Source organism: Triturus cristatus, chromosome 2_2 (assembly GCF_964204655.1).
Source record: "Triturus cristatus chromosome 2_2, aTriCri1.1, whole genome shotgun sequence".
Taxonomy (NCBI): domain Eukaryota; kingdom Metazoa; phylum Chordata; class Amphibia; order Caudata; family Salamandridae; genus Triturus; species Triturus cristatus.
This window is the reverse complement of record NC_140582.1, coordinates 1,016,940,494-1,016,965,247: the sequence shown is the minus strand read 5'-3', so window position 1 is coordinate 1,016,965,247 and position 24,754 is coordinate 1,016,940,494. Positions and strand designations below refer to the sequence as shown.

General features: G+C 45.7%; 1 protein-coding gene across 5 annotated transcripts in view; it reads right to left on the bottom strand.

The window, feature by feature from the left end:
* Window positions 1-24,754, bottom strand: part of SORCS2 (sortilin related VPS10 domain containing receptor 2) — a 2,262,720-nt gene that overhangs the window by 463,411 nt on the left and 1,774,555 nt on the right. For all 5 annotated transcript variants that reach the window (XM_085642460.1, XM_085642463.1, XM_085642464.1 and 2 more), the window contains exon 9: window positions 18,584-18,763. In XM_085642460.1, the coding sequence (XP_085498586.1) occupies window positions 18,584-18,763 (180 nt within the window). The remainder of the gene's footprint in view (window positions 1-18,583; window positions 18,764-24,754) is intronic.

Sequence of the window (24,754 nt, the reverse complement as noted above, 5' to 3'; positions counted from 1 at the left end):
ACAGGACTCCCACTGTCAGAGGTGTGGGGCGGAGGATGGCGGATTCTGGCACCTGGCCTGGCAGTGTACGGGGATTAAGGTATTCTGGGATAAGCTGTTTCAGGAACTGGGTACAATTATCAGCGCAGACCCAAAAATGGACCTCCTGGGCTGGGATTTTACAGCTAGCAAGACAGTAAGGCCGTTATTAGCCATTGGGCTTCTTTTAGGTAAACACCGTGTGGCACTGTGCTGGATGGGAGTTCCACTCCCGCTGATAAAATACTGGCACACTGTCATGCTATATTGAAACACTCAGGCCGATACATACAATGGGTTGCTCCCTCCCGGAAGCCGCCCCAGGAATTACTGGGGACCGTACCAAACACACCTTTCAAATACAGCCGCTAACACAGTCTCAGACTCAAAGACCACTCCCATCGAGACATCATCACAGGTGGTGGGTACATTGTAGACTGTGGAGGCCACGGGCGCATACACAACACCTATGGCAGGGCCAACAGATAAGAGCAGGGATATATGTGAGACACTGGCAGACTGCATCGAGCACTTTACCAGCACTGGCTGAAATCAGTTCCATAGCTGACATCGAAAATATGGTATTCCCTAATTGTCCAATACATGTTCTCAAATAACAATCTTGATGTGTATTAAGTTGCCTTGAAGCGATGTAACTGTGCGTGTAATTAATTGTTTGTATTTTATTTAATGATGAAATTAATGATAAAAAAAACTTGGACAACAGGGTGTGCTTTGACTGTTTGCAGTCACATCACTTCAGGGGTGACCCCCCCTGTTCCAAAAACGTGGTTAGCACTGGGCTACCCAGTGTAGCTATAGAAGAGGACTACTCAGATGAGAAGGTCCTCATAGCATTGTGCCGGTAGACAGGTCCAGATAATAATCTGGTGATCCCTGAGGGTAGGAGTAGGCACTTTCACTCCATTCAGGTGAATGGGATCCCTACCATTGGCAAGAGAGATACATGTGACAGTCACACCCTAGTGAGTGATAGGTTGGTGTCCACAGACCTGTATGTGCCAAGAGAGATAACAAGGGACAGGGTAGCCACAGGTGCGGCCACAACCAAACCTGTAACCTTAGTCCTCCTAGAGAGCGAGGTGATAGTCTGTTCTGACTTCCTCTTAGATTGTATCATAGACAATGACCTCCCAAAGGTTGGTCTGATCCCAAGTGGGTTGGTCACCCAGGGCACCCCAATTCAAAGATCCTGTGGAGCCTGTCCCTACAGTTAGGAGACTGGGGTTCCGAAAAAAGGGAAAAAGAAGATGAAAGATAAGCCACTCCTAGAGTTCCAATGAGCCAGGGATCTACTGTAACCCAAAGTTGGCACTGGTGAGGTTTCACCTGACCTCATAGAAGTCCTGAGCAGTCAGGTAGCTATCAAATAGCATGGTGCCGGCCCTGCACTGACAGAAAGGAGAGTAGAAGAAGGGTGTCTGCCCCAGGTTGGGGTTGACCCCCACTCCAAATGACAAGAGAGGTTCCAGGAACCCACAGTTGCCCTTAAAGTGGCTCAATTAATTGTCAGATGAGAGCTTACGTGTGGTTCTGGATTCTGACAGTTGTCAGTAGCCTCTGCTGGGTGCTGGCCTTCACTGTACTTGGCATGGGAGGCAGACCCCATGTCCAAATGTAAGTTAGACCACCTGACCCTGTTGGTCATGGTGGGGTTGCTCAAGTGTTAGGTAACCTCTGTGGGTAAGCTAGGTGTTGCCCTAGCACAGTTAATGATAGAGGAGGTCGGCACCTCACTACCCAAACTAAAAAGGGAGGAAGAAAATGAAACAGCTGTGATGAAGTTTCATTTGAGAATGGGTCCTGTTAGTGCAAACAACAACTGGCGTAAAACAGGGATGCGTGCTAGCACCCCTTCTTTTTAATTTGTATTTGGCGGATCTCTCAGCAGAGTTAGATGGGCAGATAGCTCACGCACCGAGCATTGGAGGAAGACCAATGTCTCACATTTTGTATGCTGATGATCTACTGCTGTTTAGTAACACTCAAATTGGGCTCCAAAGGTTGCCTAATTCCCTTGGTACTTATACAGAAAATAACAGCCTGGAAGTAAACTATAAACAAACTAGTGTTTTGGCATGCAATCTGGCCCCAACAAAAGTCAAAAATAGCATCTAAATGAAAATAAAATTGATGAAGATGCCTCCTACGTATATTTAGGGGTCAAAATAGATGCAAAAGGTGCCTTTGCATCTCAGAAGAAGGTGATTAGGGCAAAAACTCAGGCCATCAATTATGGATTTTTAACACTTGCTAGATCCATTAAAGGTCTTGATCTGAAATCTATGGGAGCAGTTATGAAAGCCAAATTATTGCCAACCCTCGGATACCGATCATAGATAATGCTAGGTGATGAGGCTCCTCTGCTTGACAAACTGTTAATAAGAACCTATAAACAAACCTTCAGGCTACCTAAGTTGGCCTCGCCCGCTCAACTCAATTTAGAATTTTTACTTATAAAACAGTGATTTGCCAGGCCGGATGCATTTTTAAAGCTCTGTCATAAATTACTTGCAGGGGCCGACAACACCTTGGCAAATCTAGTCTGGTCCGAGATTAATTTACAACAGGGAAACGGCTCCCACAAGAAACAGCTTGATAATAGTATCAGGTCATTGGAGTTGGGCGACCTTTGAAACTCCAAGATCTCCGGACAAACCTTTAGGAAAGTGGTAAATAAGTTGACCAGATTTCAAAGCTGGACCGCAGATAAGCAAATGCTGTCCAAACATTGTCATGGGTGGCTGGTATTGAAACCTTATTCAATCCCAAGAGAATTGCTCCTGCTTGCAGCAACTTATGACCGAAAGGTTAAACAGTCATTTTTGGCCCTCAGATTTGGAGAGACATCCACACCAGACATCATGCCGAAATGGAGGATGGGCAGCCTATCTGAAGTCCGGACCTGTTGTTTGTGTCATCAGGAGATTGAGACTCTGCTCCACATTATATGTATCTGTCCAATGCTGATTGACCAACGTAGAGGCCTACTGAGGCAAGAATTTCTTGACCAGGGAATTATATCCTGTAGGACTGCACTTGTGGAGTCAATGGACCCAATTAATATAAGGTTGAACAATAGACTAATGCAGTTTTTGACCATTTAAAAAAATCTTTTTAAAAATTGATTAATATCGAGTATTAAGTGCACTTGGGGGTTGTGGGGTGGGGAGACCTGGAACCTGATTTTAGGCCATGACAGCCCCTTCATTTTTAGACAAAACTTCCATGAGCAGGTAAATTGCAAGGACAGGCTGCTAGGGGGTCCCCCATAGTGGAGGTTCCCTATCCCGTCTTGCTAAGGCAATAATTTGCTTAATCAGGCACTTTGTCTTGCATATTGACACTTTTATAAAGCACAGTCCGGGATATAGGTACCTTATTTGGCTGAAAACCATTGTCCACTTAGCATAGCACACAAGCACTTTACCACCTATAGCGGTGTATTTAGGAGAACGATAATTGGCAGTTCGCAAATTTCTACTTTCCTCCAACTAGGGATATTGTCGTTGCTTGATCAGTCATCCCGAGATATTTATCATCTGTATTTGGCATTTTTATCTTTATAGATAAAAAGCGTTGAAAGAAATAGTAAAGGTCCATTAATACGATGTTCAATGGCTGAAGTAGATATGGGACAACCTTTTATTCTTAATTTTTAATTGCTTTGTACTTTAAGATTGTGCTGTGTTTATGGTTTTAATTGACTAATAAACAATATTGACATAAAAAAGGGTCCTGTTATTGTAGATATGGGTCAGCTTCCCAGAGTAAGTAAACCTTCGCAGGAGGATGTAGGGCAGAGTAGGCCCTGCATTGTACAGCCTGGTTTCTTTACTTTCTTCCTCACTTTACAGACCAGGGAAACTCTCCCAGGGCTGGGCTGAGTCTCCTGGGCTATTGGCTGGGAGTTGGGGGTTATGTGAGAAGCCAGGGCTTTTTGCAGTGTCCCCCACTTTCTTGCCCCCATTTTGACTACTAGATGCTGGTTTGAAATATTACTTCTATATAAGTCATCCCTAAGGTTTATCCTTGGCACCCCAAGGGTGGATGCCATGCAAAAATAAGCAGGGACATTTTAAAAGATGTTGTATTTGCCCTGGTGAGAAAAATACTGCCAATTTCGGTTGATCCCATTGTAGCACATTTGCTCCATAGGCTACAAAAAAATGACTAAGTCAGAAGATAAAAACTTGACCGGGCCCTACCACTAAGTGTATCCAAACCACGCTCTATCGCTGTCGGCCTGAAACTTTGACTTTCTTCTGGTCAACCGCGACCAGATGTCCCAAAGTGGCACTTTGTGCTTTGAGGCACTAGAAAGTGTTCATTCTTGAAAAACTCATATATCCAGTTCCCTACATTGGATTTTTTATTGTTTTGGTGTCATTTTAGTCATAAAAATATTTCCTATTGTTATGAATTGGTGTTGGATTTTTATTGTGTGTTGTGTCTTACTTATTTACCGTATTGGTGTTTTTAAATGCTTTTCACACCTGTCACCTAAGCTAGGCCTGCCTGCTTGTAGCCAGTCACCAAGGGTTGAGCAAGAGAATCATTTATTGAGACCTTGCCAGGACATAATATTATAATTCCCTTATATTGTGATTCCCCCTTGATGGGTGCTTTGATGCAGCCAAGCAGGTGGAAGAAAACTATGCGGCCTTCTGTGCACAGATAACTTCCAAGCTGGACCCGATTGCCCCTTTAAAAAATCATAAGAAAGTAGGTAGAACTTCGGCCCCTTGGTTTAATGAGAAATTAAAAAACCTGAAACAGGGATGTAAGCAGGCATAGAGGAAATGGAGAAAGGCTTACACAGACGAGGACAAAACCGTCTGGAAGGCAGCAATCATTAACTATAAAAAATAAATCTTTATAGCAAAGGCAGAGTACTTCGCAGATACCATTTTGAAAGCTCCCAATGGTACAAGAAGTATTTTCAAAATAATGAATGATATGGTTAATCCGGACTGTTCTAAAAATAAGATTCATCCCACTCATGACCTTTGTGACAGTCTAGCGACCTTTTTTGAGGACAAAATCAGAAAGATCATTGATGGTGAAACTGACACCCTCTGAGGCGGAAGCCGGAGGTTTGATGCTCTTTTTAAAAACACTTACTTGCCATTGTTTTCTGTTTTAAACGACCTGAACTTGTTCAAAAAGGACAGGCTTCCACTCCACTTACAGCGGACATAGCGCTGTCTGGTGCCAGAGTCGGAGCACGAACGCCTCACCCTCGCGACACGAGGCCACGCCCCCAGCCAGGCCACGCCCACTTTTCCCGCCTATAAGACTGCGCAGACCAATAGCGCGTCTTAGTGAAACTGACACCCTCTGAGGCGGAAGCCGGAGGTTTGATGCTCTTTTTAAAAACACTTACTTGCCATTGTTTTCTGTTTTAAACGACCTGAACTTGTTCAAAAAGGACAGGCTTCCACTCCACTTACAGCGGACATAGCGCTGTCTGGTGCCAGAGTCGGAGCACGAACGCCTCACCCTCGCGACACGAGGCCACGCCCCCAGCCAGGCCACGCCCACGTTTCCCGCCTATAAGACTGCGCAGACCAATAGCGCGTCTTAGTGAAACTGACACCCTCTGAGGCGGAAGCCGGAGGTTTGATGCTCTTTTTAAAAACACTTACTTGCCATTGTTTTCTGTTTTAAACGACCTGAACTTGTTCAAAAAGGACAGGCTTCCACTCCACTTACAGCGGACATAGCGCTGTCTGGTGCCAGAGTCGGAGCACGAACGCCTCACCCTCGCGACACGAGGCCACGCCCCCAGCCAGGCCACGCCCTTAACCTTTCTCCCTAAATGGGCCTCCAGCACAAGCGCAGCGGACGAGCGCAGCGGGAGCGCCGTTTGCGCGCCGAAGGTGCGCTTAAGGCAAGCCCGTCTGCGCCCGTCCGCGATCGCACGCGGTCTAGGGCTATACCCCATGTCCCTCGTGTGAACCATACACAGTGGAGTAAGTTAGAACTGCTAGCGCTTTGCCCTAGCACTACTGAGCTGTGCAAGCACAAACTAAAAGCAGAAGACAACATAGGTTGCGAACACTGTCACTTCTCCTTTGATCCTGGTAGGAGTATGGCCACTACGGACAACACCCTAGAATGCGGACTGATTAATGTCCGCTCTTTACGCAAACACAAGCTAGATCTATACGATCTACTTACTGAAACACAATGGGACCTGACATTTCTAACTGAAACTTGGCTGGATGAGGAATCCACGCCTGACGCCCTAGAGGCACTCCCAGAGGGATATACAATATACAGACAAGACAGACCCATAGGCAGAGGAGGGGGCATTGCAATAGTTGCACAGGAAAGTCTACGCTGCCAACTTAATCATGTGCCTATCTTGGATAGTGAGGCAGGGAGCTTCACAATAAAAGTGAATAACAACCACACACTGGAAGGAATGTTAATTTACAGACCCCCCGGCCCCTCAACTAGGTTCGAGGAGAGTCTAGCTGAATGCATTATAGAGTCCTCGATACGCAAAAATAAATGTATGGTACTTGGTGACCTTAACCTCCATTTCAACAACCCATCCGACAACACCAGTAAAAACCTATGCCAAGTATTAGAAGCTTTACAACTAAATCAAATTGTAAGCGGGCCCACCCACCAGTTAGGGAACTTACTAGATCCCATATTTGTTAACTGGGGGGAAGTAGAAGCGAAGACTCCCATCCCTATCCCCTGGTCGGATCATCACCTGGTACCTTTTAACATTCATATTCCTGAAGGTAAAGCCCGTCAACCCACAGCATTATACCACCTAAGGCGAAAATGGGCCTCCTTCTCCCAGTCTAAGTTCTGCGAGGAACTAACTAAAGGAGGCGCCCCAGGGGGAGATGATGCAGACACAGCTAATTCCAACCTCTGCAAACGCATCAACGATGCACTAGATCTCACAGCCCCGCTATCCGAAACTAATCCCAGTGACCGTGCTCAAAAAACCGCACCCTGGTTTACTACCGAACTGCGGAATGCTAAAACCTTATTGAAGAGAGCTGAAAGGCAATGGCGTCGGGCTTTCTCCAAAGATACTAGAGAGGTCTACCTGTCAGAGAGGCGAGTCTACCATGGACTGATTAGAAAGGCGAAAACTACACACTATGAGACTAAGATCAACGAAGCAGGTAACTCGACGAAGGAGTTATTTCTACTTTACAAAACTCTCTCTAGTGGAAAATCCGCCACTGTCCCTGATGACTGTTCGCCTGAATCTTGCGACAGAATCGCAGACTTCTTTGCTGAGAAAATATCTAAAATTTACTCGGCTTTCCCAACTCAACCCACGAATGGGATAGAGTTTGTAGAAAACTCTAGGGATAGGGGAAACTCACCTACCCTTACCAACTTTGTTACCCCACCCATAGAAACTCTCCTAAAAATCTGCAGATCTGTAAAGTCAGGTTCCCCACGGGACCCTACCACTCCCAAACGCCTAAAAGACAGCCTGGGGGCCTTGGAGCCCTACATTAGGCATCTACTGGATGTGTCTTTTACGACAAAGACGGTGCCTAAAGATTGGAAAAAGCGGTGGTCCTTCCTCTCAGGAAAAAACCTACCATCAGCTTTGATAAATTAGACAATTTGCGGCCCATCTCTCTCTTACCATATCTGGCCAAGGTAGCAGAAAAAACGGTCAATACCCAACTTATGGATTTCATAGACAAAGCTGCCTTACTGCACGACACCCAATTTGGCTTCCGCCCCCGCCATTCTACGGAATCGGCACTACTGACGGCTGTGGAATCCCTAAGACAGGGGGTGGATGAAGGTCACACTATGGCCCTTATCCTACTGGACCTGAGTGCGGCATTCGACACTGTAGCTCACTCCACCCTGCTACAATGTCTGAATGATGGAGGTATAACTGGAGCCGCACTCCAATGGATCCAATCCTTCCTGACGGGGAGAAGTTTCCAGGTCCGTCAAGGGGACCACTATTCCCGAGACATAGAATTGGGTCAGGGCGTTCCTCAGGGTTCGTCCCTGAGCCCAACTCTTTTTAATCTCTATGTCTCCCCAGTGGCTCCAATTGTAGTGGGACACGGACTACAAATTGTCACCTATGCCGATGACACACAGTTAGTTGTATCCCTCTCGCGTACACCCGGCCTCGTTATGGACAGTTTCAGGGCTTGCATGCAAGATCTCGCAACCTGGATGTCCACCAATTGCCTGAAATTAAATGGCAACAAGACCGAGGTGATCGTGGTGGGAGGCAGCCCATCTGTCTGGACGTCGGCATGGTGGCCACCTTGTCTAGGTGAGGCCCCCACACCTCGGAAAGAAGTCAGAAATCTCGGGGTCTGGCTAGATACTGACCTGTCTTTCGGACCACAGATCAACAGGGTGACGGGCATTTGCTTCAGCATTTTAAAAACTCTGCGGAAGGTCCTAATTCTCCTTCCTACGGCCGCCCGCAGAACACTGGTGCACGCCCTTGTCCCCTCACGCCTAGACTTTGGCAACCTACTCTATTTGGGAGCTACCTGTAAAGCGATAAATCGACTTCAGGTGTTACAGAATGCTGCAGCCCGCCTTATCTTAAACCTCCCTAAAAGATCGAACTCCAAGGCCGCCCTCCAGTCACTCCATTGGCTGCCGGTGAGGAGCAGAGTTGAATTTAAGTCCCTCTGCACCTGCCACCGTATCCTCGCTAAGAAGGTGCCAGCACCACTCCAGAACCTCATTACAAGGTATGCACCAACTCGTGCATTGCGCTCCTCGCAAGGAGGCTTGCTTAAGGTCCCTAGGGTGAAAAAGGCCCGTATGGGAGGTAGATCCTTCCGATACCTGGCGGCAAAAAGCTGGAATAATTTACCTCTCAACCTCCGACTGGACCCCTCCGAATCTAGCTTCCGGAGGAAATTAAAAACTTACCTCTTCTCAAAATAGTGGGCTCCTCCCCTACTTCTCTTTCAGAGTGTTTCAGTTCAGCGCGGGGACACGCATTCTGCGTAACCAGGCGCTCTATAAATGCCCCTTAATAATAATAATAATAATGGACTCAAAATAGGCAATTTCCCTGGGGAGGAAGAAATCACAGTGGTAATAACAGAGGATCAGTAGAGAAAAAAAAGCCGAGAAGGGCAGGGATGGAGAACCCGCGTACCTTAGACCACCTTGGGATATTCTCGGTGGAGGATTTTAATAGAGTGGCTCTGGGTGTTACCTCAGGATCATCCATGATTACCACAAAAAATCTGTAAGGAACTAGGAACAGAATTCCCAGTACTCAGACAGATTTGTAACCAATCCCTGTCCCATGGATCAGTACCGGCCTGTTGGAAACAAGCACTGGTGACACCACTTCTGAAAAAAAAACACTTGACCCAGCATGCCCTAAAAATTATAGACCTATTTCTCTGCTACTCTCCCCAGTTAAGATCGTAGAGAGAATGTTCAGTAGGACACTCTCCGATATCTAGAAATGAACAACATTCTGGAGGATGTGCAATTTGGCTTCCGTCCCAGACATGGAACGGAGACCGCTATGCAAGCAGACAGAGGACAATCGGTTATTCTGATTTTGCTTGACCTGTCTGCCGCATTTGACACGGTAAACCATGAGGTCCTTCTGGTCAGGCTCGGGTAGTGGGCACAGCATGGGGATTCAGACAATGGCAGCTAAACTAGCCTTGAGAAAGCCACAACGCTCATCTGCTTCCCAGACTCTGGCGGAGCTGCACTGGCTTCCTGTATTGCAAAGAGTACAATTTAAGTCTCTCTGCATAGTGTTCAAGGTTCTGCATGGGGTTGGACCCAAACCAATGCAGAATCCATTTTCTTGGTATGCTCCTATCCGGAGCCTTCGCTCTTCCTCCGCCAAGCTAGTAGAAGTACCAAGATTTAAAAGAACGAAATCAGGCGGTAGGGCCTTTAGTATTGCAGCTGCGCAACCCTGGAACACTCTTCCACCTGAGATGAGACAGCTGGAAGAGCTTCTTCAGTTTAGAAAAAAGCTGAAGACATGGCCCTACCCTAGAGCATGAGTTCTTGCACTCGTCCAGATACCCCACGTATTATGAGCTCAGCTGGGCACACGTATGATAGCGCCAGGATACCCGTAGGGTGATAGTACGCTCTATAAGTGCTGATAACAATAACAATTGTGGCCTTACTACTCCTGGTAAGTCCCTCACAATCAAAAGAAAGGTCCTATCAGCCTGAAATTATTCTCTTACCGGATATTTGTTCGTGAATCTCATGTTTGAAGGTGGATTCAGCGGTTAAAATTTAAGAGAGATCTAGAGCTACGGCATGTCCGGGTGATTTGAGCACCTTGTTTGCTGGGCCGTCATACGATAAATGCTAGACTGTGGAATGATATTCACCCCTTTCGGTTTGGCCTGGCTGTTGTAGGGTGCACATATCAAAAACTGAAATTCAAGGTGAAGATTGCACTCATAAAAGTGAAAATATTCACGCCATAGTGGTCACAGATTCCTTCAATAAGTTGGAACACAAACAACATACTGCATACCAAGTCCTTTTTCCTTCCTGTGAAGCACGTTCTAATGGGTAAGGGGTTTCCCTTTTACAAAGGACATCTGAACACACTGATTATACCCATTTGGCAAGGACGGGCATCTTCTGTGACACTTACCCCTGCTTTTGCTATATAAAAATAGTGTTGCCCTCAGAGAAAATGACATAAGTGTTTTGTGTTTTTTTTTATTTCTATGAAATTCGTAAACAATAATGTTTTGGAGATATTTTCAACTACCTGGTCGAAACAATTTCTAGATCTAGTTACATCTGCAGAAGAATTGACACAATGGAAATGTGCTTGTGCTTATCTTGGTCGTAGCTCCACAGCAAGGTTGTCCTAATTTGAAGGTAACACACGTGCCCTTTTTTCCTTAGGAAGCACACAAATTCTGCCTCATCAAAACATGTACACTTGGCTACCAGCATGTGGGCGGAGCTACACACCCTCTCTGTAGTACCCCTTAAAGTTCCTATTTAGGTTGGTCACATTGGGTCAGCAAAAGCTGCATTGTCAAGCCAGACCTAAACATTTACTTTCTTTAAACATCCTGTAGGCAGAAAAGCACACAGTAATAAGAACAAGAAAAGAAGGAAGTCCTCTGGGAAGTGTGAAGATTGTGTATGCGGTGCGCAAAGACAATTTACTTCTTTGACAATGTGGCAGTTAACAATGATATCACGCCGAAGTCATTCTTGCTTCCCGTCTACCCAGAACTGAGCCAATACTCACACAATCCTATCGCACTATTTACCCTTGTTGCTCAGCCCCCTCCAATCCAAGCCCATTGCACCTGCCCACCCCAGACTAACACAAGACTGCAACCTCCTCAACTCATAACCTCTCTCACCAAACACTCCTCTCATCAAATTAAACCAAATCATATAGTCAACAATGAACACTGTGAATCCAAATTCATTTCAACTTCATAACCCTGACCAAGACCTAGATCCAGACCACGGCAATGATTTGTTATCTCCACTCCTACCTCTCTTACTTTACCCAGTCTCATTACTCCACCAACGCTTGACTGAAAATTTGATTCCATGTTGAGACATTTTTTGAGGGAGAAAGCAATGCCAAGGCAAGGCCAAGGCACACTTCCACTTGACTAGCAGGCTGGCTGCTTGTGGACAGGTTGCAGGAGTATGGTTAGAAGAAAATGGGCTGGTCATAGAAACCTGCCATTTGGTGAACACCCTAAAATGCTTACATCTAAGTGTATAGTTTTAGAGGAGTCCCATGTTTTTAAGTGCAGCTAAGGCCAAACCAACAATACCAACATTTAAAGATGACATGTTCTACTTACAGGCCTACTGGTGCAAGTAGTGTGCATTTAATAACGTCTGTATGTGCATAAAATGTCATCGACCCTTAATGAACTAGTGCATGAATCTACTAACATGATACATTATTGGAAATCTGACCACCTTCCGCCTGATACTACACAAGGTTCATTTAGTATTTTATTCACATGTTATGAGCCCTGGCATTGGCACCACATTTCTTGATACGCTTTATAGTTATCTGAATGTTTTAATATTTTGTTTTATTTCAATTATTCAGAAAAAGCTTTTCAAAGTTGAAACCTGCATAGATAGAATATGTATTGACGTTCAGCCACAGAAAAGGGAATAAAGCAAGTTAAAGGTGCTGTATTGGCCATGGCGCATTCATGGGGTGTCCTTGCGAACACCGCACTGGTGTAGACGAACCCCTATGGAAATGTTTAGGGAAAGTTTCACTAGGTCACGTATGGGTCAGGCTCAGAAGCAGTTAGTTGCCTTAGTGTCTCCCACTCCCCCAGCCAGATGGTATCCGAATACTCTTTGCATACCTGTGTAACCACACCACAAGATGCGAGACGTGTTAACGCAAACAAGGGGAAATAGTGCTCTTTGAGCAACATTCGGTTCAGCTTTGAGCAGTGGTTAATTTGTTAAAAAACATAAGTACCAAGGCCCTCTTCAGGAGGCCACTGCAGATTGCACCACCCTTTGCCCCTGCCTGCACTGCCACTGAGATTAGCAACACACTCTACAAGTGTTACAATTCGGGCTATTCCAGACCATCAGAGCTATAAGAATGGCTTGGATGGCAGGTATTAGTCATTTGTAATGTATATTGAATTAATGAACAACTGTTGTTGTGCTTGTCCCTATATTATACAGACAACGCCATCATGAGGAAGACTGTCATAAGTACTGTTGTTGACTGTGTAGTGTCGGTGATGAAAACCGGAACCCACTGCCTCCTGACTTGGGAAACAAAAGCAGACCTGTCAAATGCTCACCCCAGACAAGTTCCCTTTCTTTCCTCACTCTATCTCTCACTTTCCATCCATCCATTCTCTCTCTCTTCTCTGTGCCTGCTGTAAATAATCTTAGGGAGCTGTGTAAACTGACAGAGGCTGTGTAAAATGACAACAGCACTAGCAAAACAGCTTTCAATGACTCCAGACTACTGGAAAAAAGGCATGGCTAGCTCTGTTTTGTGGAGTTACTCTTTACCTGTCTGTTGTGAGAGCCTGACCACATCCACAAGTACCTTCTCACCTTCTACCACCACAATCATGCAGGCCACTCCCAAGAGAGGAACAGTGGCAACATCCAAACATCACATGACTCATGGATGTACAGCTGTAAATCCATACCTTGTTCATTGCCTATACTGTAAGAATGATCCCACCTTTTCAATCAATCCCAAAACAGCCTGTAGCTCTGATAATTAAACAGAAAGCATGTCTCACAACGCTTTTGCTAAATCGGGCCACACCCCAAAGTCACCGCCCACAACAACTGTCCTTTGAGAATGCATGTAAATATTGCAATATACCAGTCTTTTACGTTTCCATTCCAGGAATGTGTTTATTAAAAATGGTGATGACTACTGTAACATTAGGCTAAATGGGACAGGTTCTCCTGCCTGTTTATATCAAAATATTATAAATTCTGCTGCTTGTCCATACCAAAAAGTGTTAGGCTTTTCACCTACTTAGAAATTAATTGCTGTGTGACAGTTGTTCCAATGTAGGTTTGACAAGAAATACCTTCAATAGTCTCCCCCTGCATAGCTTCATTTCTAAGTAGAAACAAAGGAACTTTCTGTGATTGAATGCTGGTATCTGAAAGGATTGGGTAGAGGTTGAGAAAATCGATAAGGCCCTTGGGTCACGTTTGAACACACTGTGCAAAATGTAAAATGGTGTATGTTGTGAATTATATCTGCATATGATATACACTCCTTGGATGAGATCGCTTTACCTTCACTTGGACACTCTCACAGGTGCTTTTTCAATGAAATATAAGAATGAAAACGATGCTTCTTATGTAATGAGTATTCCACTAAAATGATGCCCTTTCTGTATTTTTTCCTTACATTGAAGGGTAAGGAAACTGGTTTTAACCACTTTTCAGGAAGCCTGGAATTAGATGCACAATGGTAGTGGTGGGGTTCTATCTTTCGGCACCATGGCACCTAAGATTAGGCCCAGCTATTTGAATATGACTGGGTCTAATCTGAGGTGGTGTGATTGGCAAAAGAACGATGGGTAGGAATGCTACCTGGAGCGATTGCCAGTATTCAGACACATTGCAAGCATTCCTCGAATAGCTTTTTTGCATGTTTTATGTAATGCCCTAAGTGGCCCAGGGTATGCCTAGATGTGGGTCCCATGCTCACTGTGCTCTGGAACCAAGCTGCACCTGACTGACGGCTGAAACCGGTCTTGGGTTGCTTGTGTTGCGGTTCAGAGATGGCCTGGCAGTTCAGCCTGGAGCAGGACCAAGGCTGATTTGCATATGGCTGAGTCTTATCTGAAATGGCATGGTGGGCAAAAGAACAATGGGTTGGGACGCTATTTTGAGACAAATTGCAAGGATTCATCCCTTCTCCTTTTGTCTGTTTTATATAATGCCCAAGTGTCAAGGGTATGCCCAGGCATAGGTCCCCTGTTCACTGTGCACTGGAACCAAGCTGTGCCCGATTGAAGACGTCCAATCAGGCTCAAACCTCTTGTGGGTTGCTCGTGTTCTAGTTCAGAGTAGACCTGGCTTGGCAGCTGGGACCGGACAGTTCCTATTGGAGCAGGACCAAGGATAATTTGCAAATGACTGGGCCTAATCTGTAGTGGCAAAACAACAATGGGTATTAATGCTACCATGAGCGAGTGCCAGTGGTTAAACAAATTGCAAGCATTTTTCCCATCCCCCTATTGTGTGTTTAATGCTGTGCGCCCGTCACAATGGCAAACCTTTGGTGCTAATTATTATTAGCCAGGGTCCACTGAAGAGGGAATTCGTTAAATGTATTATGTGTCTGGGTTCATAATATTTATTTTTTGTACATCATGATTGTAACATTTATTTTAATGTCTGCTATAATAGTTTTACGTAAGTAACGTATTCGTTTGGCTTCAAAGTGAAGCTTACCTAATAATGCGGAAAACAAAATGTTATGGATGGACTGCTTGAATTAATCTCAGCCGCTGATAATTACTTTGGGACGCAATCCAGTCCATTGTTTTTGCTTTGCCATGCCACCTCAGGCAGAATCCAGCCATATTAAAATCAGCCTTGGTCCTGCTCCAATATGGGCAATACAGTCCAGTGCCCTAAGTATGGCGAGTATGCCCAGATGTGGGCCTCTACTTTCTGTGCCACAGAACTCATGCTGCACCATACTGACAAAGCCCAAATAGGCAGAAACCAGTTGCTTGTGTTCTGCTTCAGAGAGGACCCTGGCTGGCACTTTGGGACAGAATCAAGATTGATTTGCATATGGCTGGGTCCTGTCTGAGGTGGCATGGTGGACAAAAAAACATGGACTGGAATACAATAATACTAATATCTGAGATTGAGCCAAGCATGCTACCCTTCACTTTTCGAAGTCCATATATAATATTGATTTACTTTCTTATGTCATATATTGAGGGAGGTAAAGACCAAATTCACTGAAACCCTGTGCTTCTGACAGGAACTATTGTATTACTGCTAAGTTCTAAAAACAAGCTCTAGATTGGTATTTTCAGTAGAGACTCGTGGGACACCACCCGCCTGCTTTCTGTGCTCAAGCTGATAAATTGATTTACCTGTGCTTGCCAAGGGAAATCTATTAGGTGTGGTCAGGGTTGACCCATGATGTGACACAGCATTTGCAGGCCTGAGCCTGAAGTTAAACTACAGAAGGAGAAGAGCAACAATTAATAATGGTGAATTCCTGATAGCCACAGAGCAAAGTGGTTATTAGCACTGCCCCCCTTATCTCACCCTTCACAGAAAAACACACAGGCAAATTGTCCCCACTTCCACTTCCTTTCTTACGTTACTTAAAAAGCAGGAGAACAACAGTTGTTAGTGCCAGCTTTTTAGGGACTCAGATTGGCTGAGCCAATCTCTATATTCCAAGCAAAGCGCTAAAATGTGCAATTTCCATTTTTTTTATCCAAATGCAGTTTAAAATATTCTGTGAAAGTGATTTTTTTCCTGTATGTGCAGCTTCTCCAACTAATATTAACTTTTATATCAAAGTATACTTCTAAATAAAAGTCTAAAACTTTCAATAAAATATAAAATGATATGCTTTTGCAATGGTGAAAAAACATTGCTTTTTTAAAAAAGTTTACAGTGCAAACGTCTTGCCAACTCAAAATAAAGCTTCACAAAAAGCAAAGATTATAGGACAGCATAAATGACAACAGCTCCCACAGACTTTGACAAACATATATTCCCCTAAAAACTCCTTTCGCGTCAGTCATGAGGTCTCATTGTCAGTATATCATGATATTTCTCTTCATGTTATCACTTTAAAACTTTTTGGAGTTTATCTTTAATGACTGTATGAAGTTAACAGACTACATTCCAGTTTATACTCCCACGTTTAGGTTCCATAAATACCTAATAAATTCAACAACATCCCTTACCATAGGGAAGTAGTTCATATCTGTAAATAACATACAATTCTGACTTTTAACTGGCAACACAAAGAAGAGACCATAGGCTGATCCCCAGGCACGTGAACCCAAGCAGTTCCTACATGAATACATGACCCTGCCAACTACAGGCCTATAAACCTGATAGATGTCATCCAGAAGGTGGTTGGCAGGATTCTCCTACACAGGATTCAGGACTGGATTGATGATGGCAGTATCATCTCTTAATATCATGCGGGGTTTAGAAGGAATAACGGGACTATAGATCAGGTTTTTCGGCTGCTCCTCCTCTACTGGAAAGTGGTAGTGATTGGCAGGGGCAGCCTATACCTTGCCTTTATCGATCTTAAGACCGCGTATGACTTGGTACCCAGGGGGAAGTTGTGGTCAGTTCTAGCAGAAATGGGCATCCCACCACAAATTTTAAATCTATTGATTGACTTACACGAGGATAATTATGCTCGTGTAAGATGGGGCTCCCAGGGCCAAGTTACTGACAGGATCATGGTCAGCAGGGGGATCCGCCAGGGGTGCGTCTTGGCTCCCACCCTATTCTCACTGTACGTGAATGGGGTGGTTGATTTTTTGGGGAAAGATCCTGCTGACGCACCCACTCTGGCTGGTGATAAAATCGCGACCCTGCTCTTTGCCGATGATACATTGCTCATCTCCAAAACTCCAGTTGGTCTACAGAAGCTGCTAGATAGATTCCATCTTTTCTGCACAATTCGTAGCCTCAAGATAAATACTGCAAAAACGAAGTTTATGGCCTTTAACCCTTATAAACAGTTTAGAACTAGCCTTACCCTAGATGGAACCCAGCTAGAGAGAGTCAAAACCTTTGATTATTTGGGGGTTAGACTCTCTGACAAGATGAATTGGAGATTCCATCTGGACAAAATGTTATTAAATCATAAGCGAGCAGCAGGAGCCATCAGGAAAGCACAAAGTTTATCATCAAGCAAACCGGTCGCTCCTGCTCTCGCGGTCTATGAGAGTAAAGCAGTGAGCTCGGCCCTCTATGGTGCCGAGCTCTGGGGGTTTGACAACATTGACGACATCTCCAAGTCCGAATACAAATTCCTTAGAGAACTAGTTTCACTTCCTACCAGTACTCCCCTGAGACCAATTTTATGTGATATGGGTAGGCGTCCCTTTAGTGACATTGCCAGGTCCCGTCCCTTGTTCTTTTGGGCACGCCTACGGCGGACGCAGGAGCTCTCTGGGTATGCAGCAGCACTTTCAGAGGTCCTCACACTGGACCTAGGTAACAAAGTTAAATGGCTGGTGAACCTTAAGAAACTACTAACTGATCTCAGGCTGTCCGGGGCATGGGCAAGCCAGAATTCTCCGGCAAAAGAGGAGCTCAAATTACTCTATTGGAACTGGGTAGATGATCGGGAGTTAAGAACTCCTCATTTGGGAAAACTAACTGAGGAGTACTTCTCACATAAACAACACAGCTGTCTCGAACCATACATGGACTTTATTCAAGTCCCAAGAGATAGAGCTCTGTACATTCAATTTAGGTTAGGTTCCTTACCCTTAAACTCGTTTACAGCCAAATGGAATCCATCAAAACCTTCACCACAATCATGCCCATGCTGCCCTGCCCCGGAGGAAAGCACTACCCATTTCCTTTTTGCTTGCCCTGCATACAAACTGGCAAGGGCCAGATGGTTAAAACCAATCTGCAGAAACCTTGGCACAACAAAACATTTAGTTGCCCTCCGAATCTTAAGAACAGACGGCACTCCACCGCTGGTCTGCGGGGTGGCTAAGTTCTTAGGCCGTGCATGGATTAAGCTCCAAAAAATACTAAAAGAAAGCTTTCTGGAGTGATACTGCCATATTGCCAAATTGGAATTACTAGGATGTTCTGTTTTACTGTTTTATCTTTATGAATTTTTACCTATTTTGTGATATAATGTCTTTAGATGGATTAATTTATCTAATCATTTTAAATCTATCATCAAATTTTTTCTTTTTTTTATATAGTTGTGTTTTGTATGCACAGATGCAGAATGCTTTTATGGTATTTTACTTATCGAATAAAGCAACTTTTAACTTAACTTAACCTACATGAATACACATACCTCCAGAATGTCGACCACCACGCTCTCTTCCGGCTGCTTGGTGCTCCGCACATTCTCCAGCACAATCGAGTAGTAAACGCCCTGAGGGTCCGACTGGTACAAGTTGTAGGTGTCCGTCTGGTACCATTCTTGAACCGCTACAAACACTTGGTTTTCGTCTGTGCTGATGATCTGCAAATCCTGAAGAGATAAGTTGTTGAAAAGATGTGTTTATCCTTGCAATACATCAGGCCAGGGCGCGTTAGCAAAAATAAATCAAGAACAGTACGATTTTATATGACTAAACACAAATATCAACGCTGTGTTGAGCGGACAGTGTTATATCTAATAAGCTATGGCCAGGGGCGTAGCTTGGTCAGTAAGATTGAGGGGGTGTAAACTTCAGATTTCCCACAATCTCTCTGGCATATCTTGTTAAAATACGTTTTGAGAAGCAGGGCACGAGGGGGGCGTAAGAGGCAGTGGAAAGAGAGAGGATTGTGGATTGTTAGGGGTACTGTACTTAATACACAAAACTTTTCAAACTAACCAAGTTTTCAGGCAGAGACGAGAGAGAGTGTGTGTCTCAGTGGTGCAGCTAGGCCTTTTGCCGCCCATGGCGGACCCTGCCTTTGCCACCCTGCAGCACCCGTAAGAGCGGGGAGAGGTGCTGGCGATCGATTTCTGTGTATGCTGCCCCGCAAAGCTGCAGATAAGAGCAGGGGCTGTCGCCCTCAAAACCCATGCCGCCTGGGCCGGACCGTGCCCCGCTTGCTATGGCACTGGTGTGTTTGTGTGTTTTTGTCAGTGTGGGCATGTACAAATTCAGAGTGAAATCCCACAGACACCTCACCATACCCGACTGAAAGCACCTATACCCAATTATTTGCTGTAGAATACATTTTTAGGGGGGTGTAACATCCCATACACCCCCTTGAAGCTACGTGTGTTGATATGGCACTACTATTCTCTCTCCTTGTGGTGCACACTTTTGGATGCCGTGTAGCAACGCACACAGCCTTGCACCATAGTGCAAGGGTGTGTGTTGTGTCATGCATAGGTTTTTTAATGGAAGGGAGCCTTTCCAGGGCCAAATGCAATGTTTGGACGTAGTTTAACACTTTTATAGCATTGTACGTATGCTCAGTGGCATAGCAAGGGGGGTGCGGTAAGTGTGGGTTGCCTCGGGTGTCATCACTGGGGGGGGTGACAAAATGCCAAAAATATGTGTTTTAAACACATATTTTTGCCATTTTATCAAGCCGGGGGTGACAAGAAATTTTCTGCACCGGGTACCACCTGACCTTGCTACGCCACTGCGTATGCTCTACAGGACAGCACACACCAGCACACATGCAAAGTTAGACTAGGTTACACATGCCTGGAGGAGGCGTACATTTTAGGTACAAATTGTGCCTACTAATGTTATAAGATCGGGATATGCCTCAAAACCCATTAGTTGTTGCCTATGCCCAAACCTGGCACAAAGCATTAATTATTTTGGCTCACTATCTAAGTAATTTGACATTAAGAGAAATATTGAATTTGTCAAATTAAGTATTCGGACTGCTGCAAGCTTTATCTTTGGAAGAGAAACGATTCTTCTCTTGTTTGCTTGTGCTAAGCCTAGGACTCAATATTCTGAATTCTAAACCTTGAAAAGCAATTATCTTGTATTTACCTTTTGACAAAGGCTTTACTAAGAGCATGCTGATCTGTTCAAAGCTGTACTTTCAATGATGGGCAAATTAGTATTGCGCATATTTCTTACTGGGAATGGTTACAAACGAGAACTTAATGTCTATGCATCTAACGGTCAAAGGGTAGAGTACACCTACAGAATGGCATAGGTTGAATGGGGAACTACACAGCTCTCACATTATTGACCTGATTTAAAGGATTGGCACAAGGAGAGGAGAGAGCCTGGTTCGGGTTCACCTCTGTGACCCCAAGGCTTGAAGGGGTAAGCATTGTTTTGCTGATGAAAGAACCAAGGGACGTGGATCTGCATGGGTGAATAATTGTCATCAGACGGATGGGCCAGGATCTCTGGCACACCAGAATACCCTCCTGCCAAGGGCAATGGTGCCATTCATTACAACAGAATGCACCCCTGGCAGAAGGAGGGCTACCCTGCACAGTGGTAACTGTCATGGTTAATTACAACAGCTTTTAGTGAATACAGTGATGGAAGATTTGTTTCTAGGGAGCAGGATACCCAGGTGTGCCACAAGATTGTTTCCCATGCCTACTATGGACTGGTGATCTCTGCCACCTGCAAGGCCTTGCAAAAACCTGGAAATCTGTCAGTCAGAATAACATATTTTACATCCGTGCACAAGATGTCAACATCATAAGTATTCTTTTCAAAACCTTAGAAATGCTGTCCCTGTTTTGGAAATCCATACATAAAAATGTACAAATTATGGCATAGACATTCTAACTGAAACATCCTCTATTAAAACTAATTTTTAATAATAACAAGCATTGGTATAGCCAATAGGTCTCGCCTTTGGGACATTATAAGTGTTTAGCCATGCAACAGCTGATGTTGTTGCACCAAGGAAATTGTGCTGCATAACTAAATACTTATAAGGTCCCAAAGGCGAGACCTATTGGCTATGCCAATCAACTCAATAGCCCCTTTAGGAAATGCAAAATATGCACACATAAGCTCAACTTACATGTAATTTTCTCTGTCTAATTAACATAAACGCGCATAGGGAGCTGCATATACTGTCTGGCAGGGGGTGGCCTCATTGCAGCCCTGAGTCTTTAGTCACTGCCCGATTGTAGGCCCACCACCGGTCCTGCTTTTTAGGAGTGGCTTTATAAATATCGCCGAGCAGCACCCCAATGCAACCCCTTAATGCTAATGCAAACAGTATGCACCATGATGTGAGAGGTCCACTTCTGGTTTTAAGACGGGTTAAGATCTCACCACCGGGATTTAGGCATGCAGTTAGTTTGTGACTTGGGGGCATATGTATGAAAGCAAAAATTAGTCGCAAACGCTGCGAATCGCAAAAAACAGCGTTTGCGACTGATTTTTCGCTATTTCATATGTATGACACATTTCCAAACTGAAAAATAAGAAATCGCTAAATTAGCGATTTCTTAGGCTGCGAAACAAGAAAACTGCGAATTTCCTAGCGAATACCTATTTTGCGATTCCTTAGCGTTGCGAATATCGCTAACAAGAAATCGCTAGCTAAGAAATCGCAAACACATGTATGAAAAAATCGCAAATTGCGATTTTACGAAATTCGCTAATTAAGAAATCGCTATTAACACCAATTGCTTGCAGGTGGTAAACTGGTGCAAGGTACAAAAACCAGCCCACAATGCAACAAACACACCCACAATGGCTGCAATGTACGTGATAGCCAGGAGGCTGCGTATTCGGGCCCTTGCACACAGGAGAATGAGACAGGAACGTATCTTCAGGCTGCGCATCACCCTGTTACAGAACACTGAAGAGGAGATCTATGACAAGTACAGACTGCACCCACAGACCATAATGGACCTGATTGAGGAGCTGAAACCCCACTTGGAGCACCCTACTCGCAGGACACAAACAATTCCCACACATGTGCAGGTCCTGTGCTCCCTGCACCTCCTCGCGTCAGGGAGTTTTCAACGGGTCATAGCGGAGGTTGGTGGTGTGTCACAGAGTGCACTTTCGCGCTTCTTCCATGCCTTCCTAGATGCAATGCTACTGAGGCTCCCACATCACATTTACTTCCCCACCACCCAACAGGCATTACAACAAACGATACTGGACTTCTACCAGATTGCACGTTTCCCCCACGTCATCGGCTGCATTGACGGGACCCATGTGGCCATCACACCCCCAGCAGAAACTGAATATGTCTACAGGAATCGGAAATGCTACCATTCCCTCAACATACAGATTGTGTGCAACGCTAAGTATCACATCACCGACATCGTAGCCAAATACCCCGGCAGTACACATGACTCCTTCATCTTCCGACACAGTGGAATACACAGACGTCTGAGTGCTGGAGAGTTTGGGGAGGGGTACCTGCTCGGTAAATACATTGCACACATCAATACATCCACTACATCACTTGAGGGGGGGGACATTGACTCACCTATTGTGTTTTTTTCCATGCAGGTGACAGTGCCTATGCAGTGCGCGACTTCATCCTGACCCCATACCTGGATCCTGCAAATGCAAGTGAGAGGAGCTACAACAGGGCACACAGATCTACACGCTGTGTCATTGAGCGAACCTTCGGAATCCTGAAGAGCCGCTTCCGGTGCCTGCATAAGAGTGGAGGCGCACTGCAATACAGCCCTGAGACCTGCTGTAAAATCGTGGCAAGCTGTGCAATGCTACACAACATGGCAATGAGGAAAGGCACCACAATTGATGTGAGCGATACAGACACATCGGATGACGAGCGCCCTGCTCCCCCTGCCAGACCAGCACCAGGAGTTGGGGCAGCTGCTGGACGCCAGAGACGGACTGAGATCACACAAAACTACTTTTAGGTGAGTGTTGAGGAAATGAGACTACAAAGCCTGATGATGTGTCAAGTGTTTAATCACACTTAACATGAAAGAAATTGTAATTGTCCCCAGCACATGTTGTACACACAGTGCAGAGAAGGCACAAGAAATAGGGCAAACAGCCTTTTGCGGGTTAATGCACCCGTGTTGCAGTCAGTGTCCCCGCAGATGATCACCTCCGTCGGTGCCGTCCAGGGTGGTTGACCCCCATGGTGCGCCCTTGGCCTGCTACCTGTCTGCCACTGCGGCGTCTTTCACCTGGCAAGGTTGGAGTGATGCTGCTGCGACTCGATGTGTCCTCACTCTCAGCAGAGGCCATTAGTGCGCTGCCACCTGCATTGGCTGTCTGCAGCTGTTCCACAGCAGTGGTCACCTGCGCCAGCCCTCGCGCTATGTCCTGGCAGCAATGTGCCATGTCCACCTGCATGGTTACGCTTCTGCGTGTGAGTGCGCTGGTGGTGGTGCAGAGGCGGTTGACTGCCTTGGTGTAATTGTGTAGCCGTGCATTGGCACGTCGTCCAGCCCTGTCATTGGCAGCTTGGGTGTCCCTCAAAGTGGCACAGAGCTCTCGTATTGCCGCTACCATGCTGCGATTGTCCTGATGTAGGCGGCCTAGCTGGCGACTCATTGACCGCATTGCCTTGCTTTGCAGGCGCTGTTCCTGCAACATGCACTGTTCCAAGCCGGAGAACACGGTGCCTTCTCCTTCTGTTGCAGTGCTGCTCCTGGGCCTTGACCTGGAAATGGCCTGTTCCCTTTGCCTTGGTGTTGGTGCGTCATGACGGGGCATGTCTGTCACACCCTGACTCCCCTCTCTCCTGTCGGTGTCATCGCCTGTTGCTGGGACTTCATCCTCAAATGGAGGCAGTGGGGGCACATGTGCGCGCTTCCTGCGCTGAATTGGCTGCTGCTCTGTCTCATCGCTGGAGTCCGCAGGGTCTGCAGGCTCCTCTCCCTCAGCGCTGTCTTCTTGTGGCATGGCGTGTGCTGTGGATGTAAAGGGGACTATATGAGTTTGTGTTACTGTCTGCATGTGGCACTCAATAAAGTTACAAATCTTTGACGGCTAATCTCTGACACATTTCTATTCAATGATCCCCAAAACACATATGTTGCATTTACTTGTGATGGTGTCATGGACACACAGTCAGACACAGTACTACGAGTACCATGATGCATTGCTGGGTGTGCTGTAAGACCTGGGCTGGATTGGCATGTTGGGAGTTAACTATGCGCATTTGGGGGAGTGTGCAAGGGATGGGGAGGAGTGCAGGGTGATTTGGCATGCATCTTACCTTGTCTGCTGGATGAGGGGTCGGAGCTGTCGATTGCAGCCACACCACCAACGCTCTCAGGCAGGAGGGTTGACTCCACAAGCTCCTCATGGGGGGTTGGCTGCTCTGCAGTGGATGGTCCTCCTCCAGTCTGACTGGCATCCTTGAGTCTGGCTGCCACCCTCTCCTTGGACCTCTGGCGCATATCATACCACCGCTTGCGCAGCTCCTCGATGGTGCGTGTGGTGACTCCAACAGCATTCACCTTGCTCTGTATTTCCAGCCAGATTTTCCTCTTCCTGGCCTCTGGGACTTTGAGTGCCTTCTTCCCAAACAGGAGCTCATGGCTGCAGACCATCTCCTCAATGAGGACCTCCTGCTC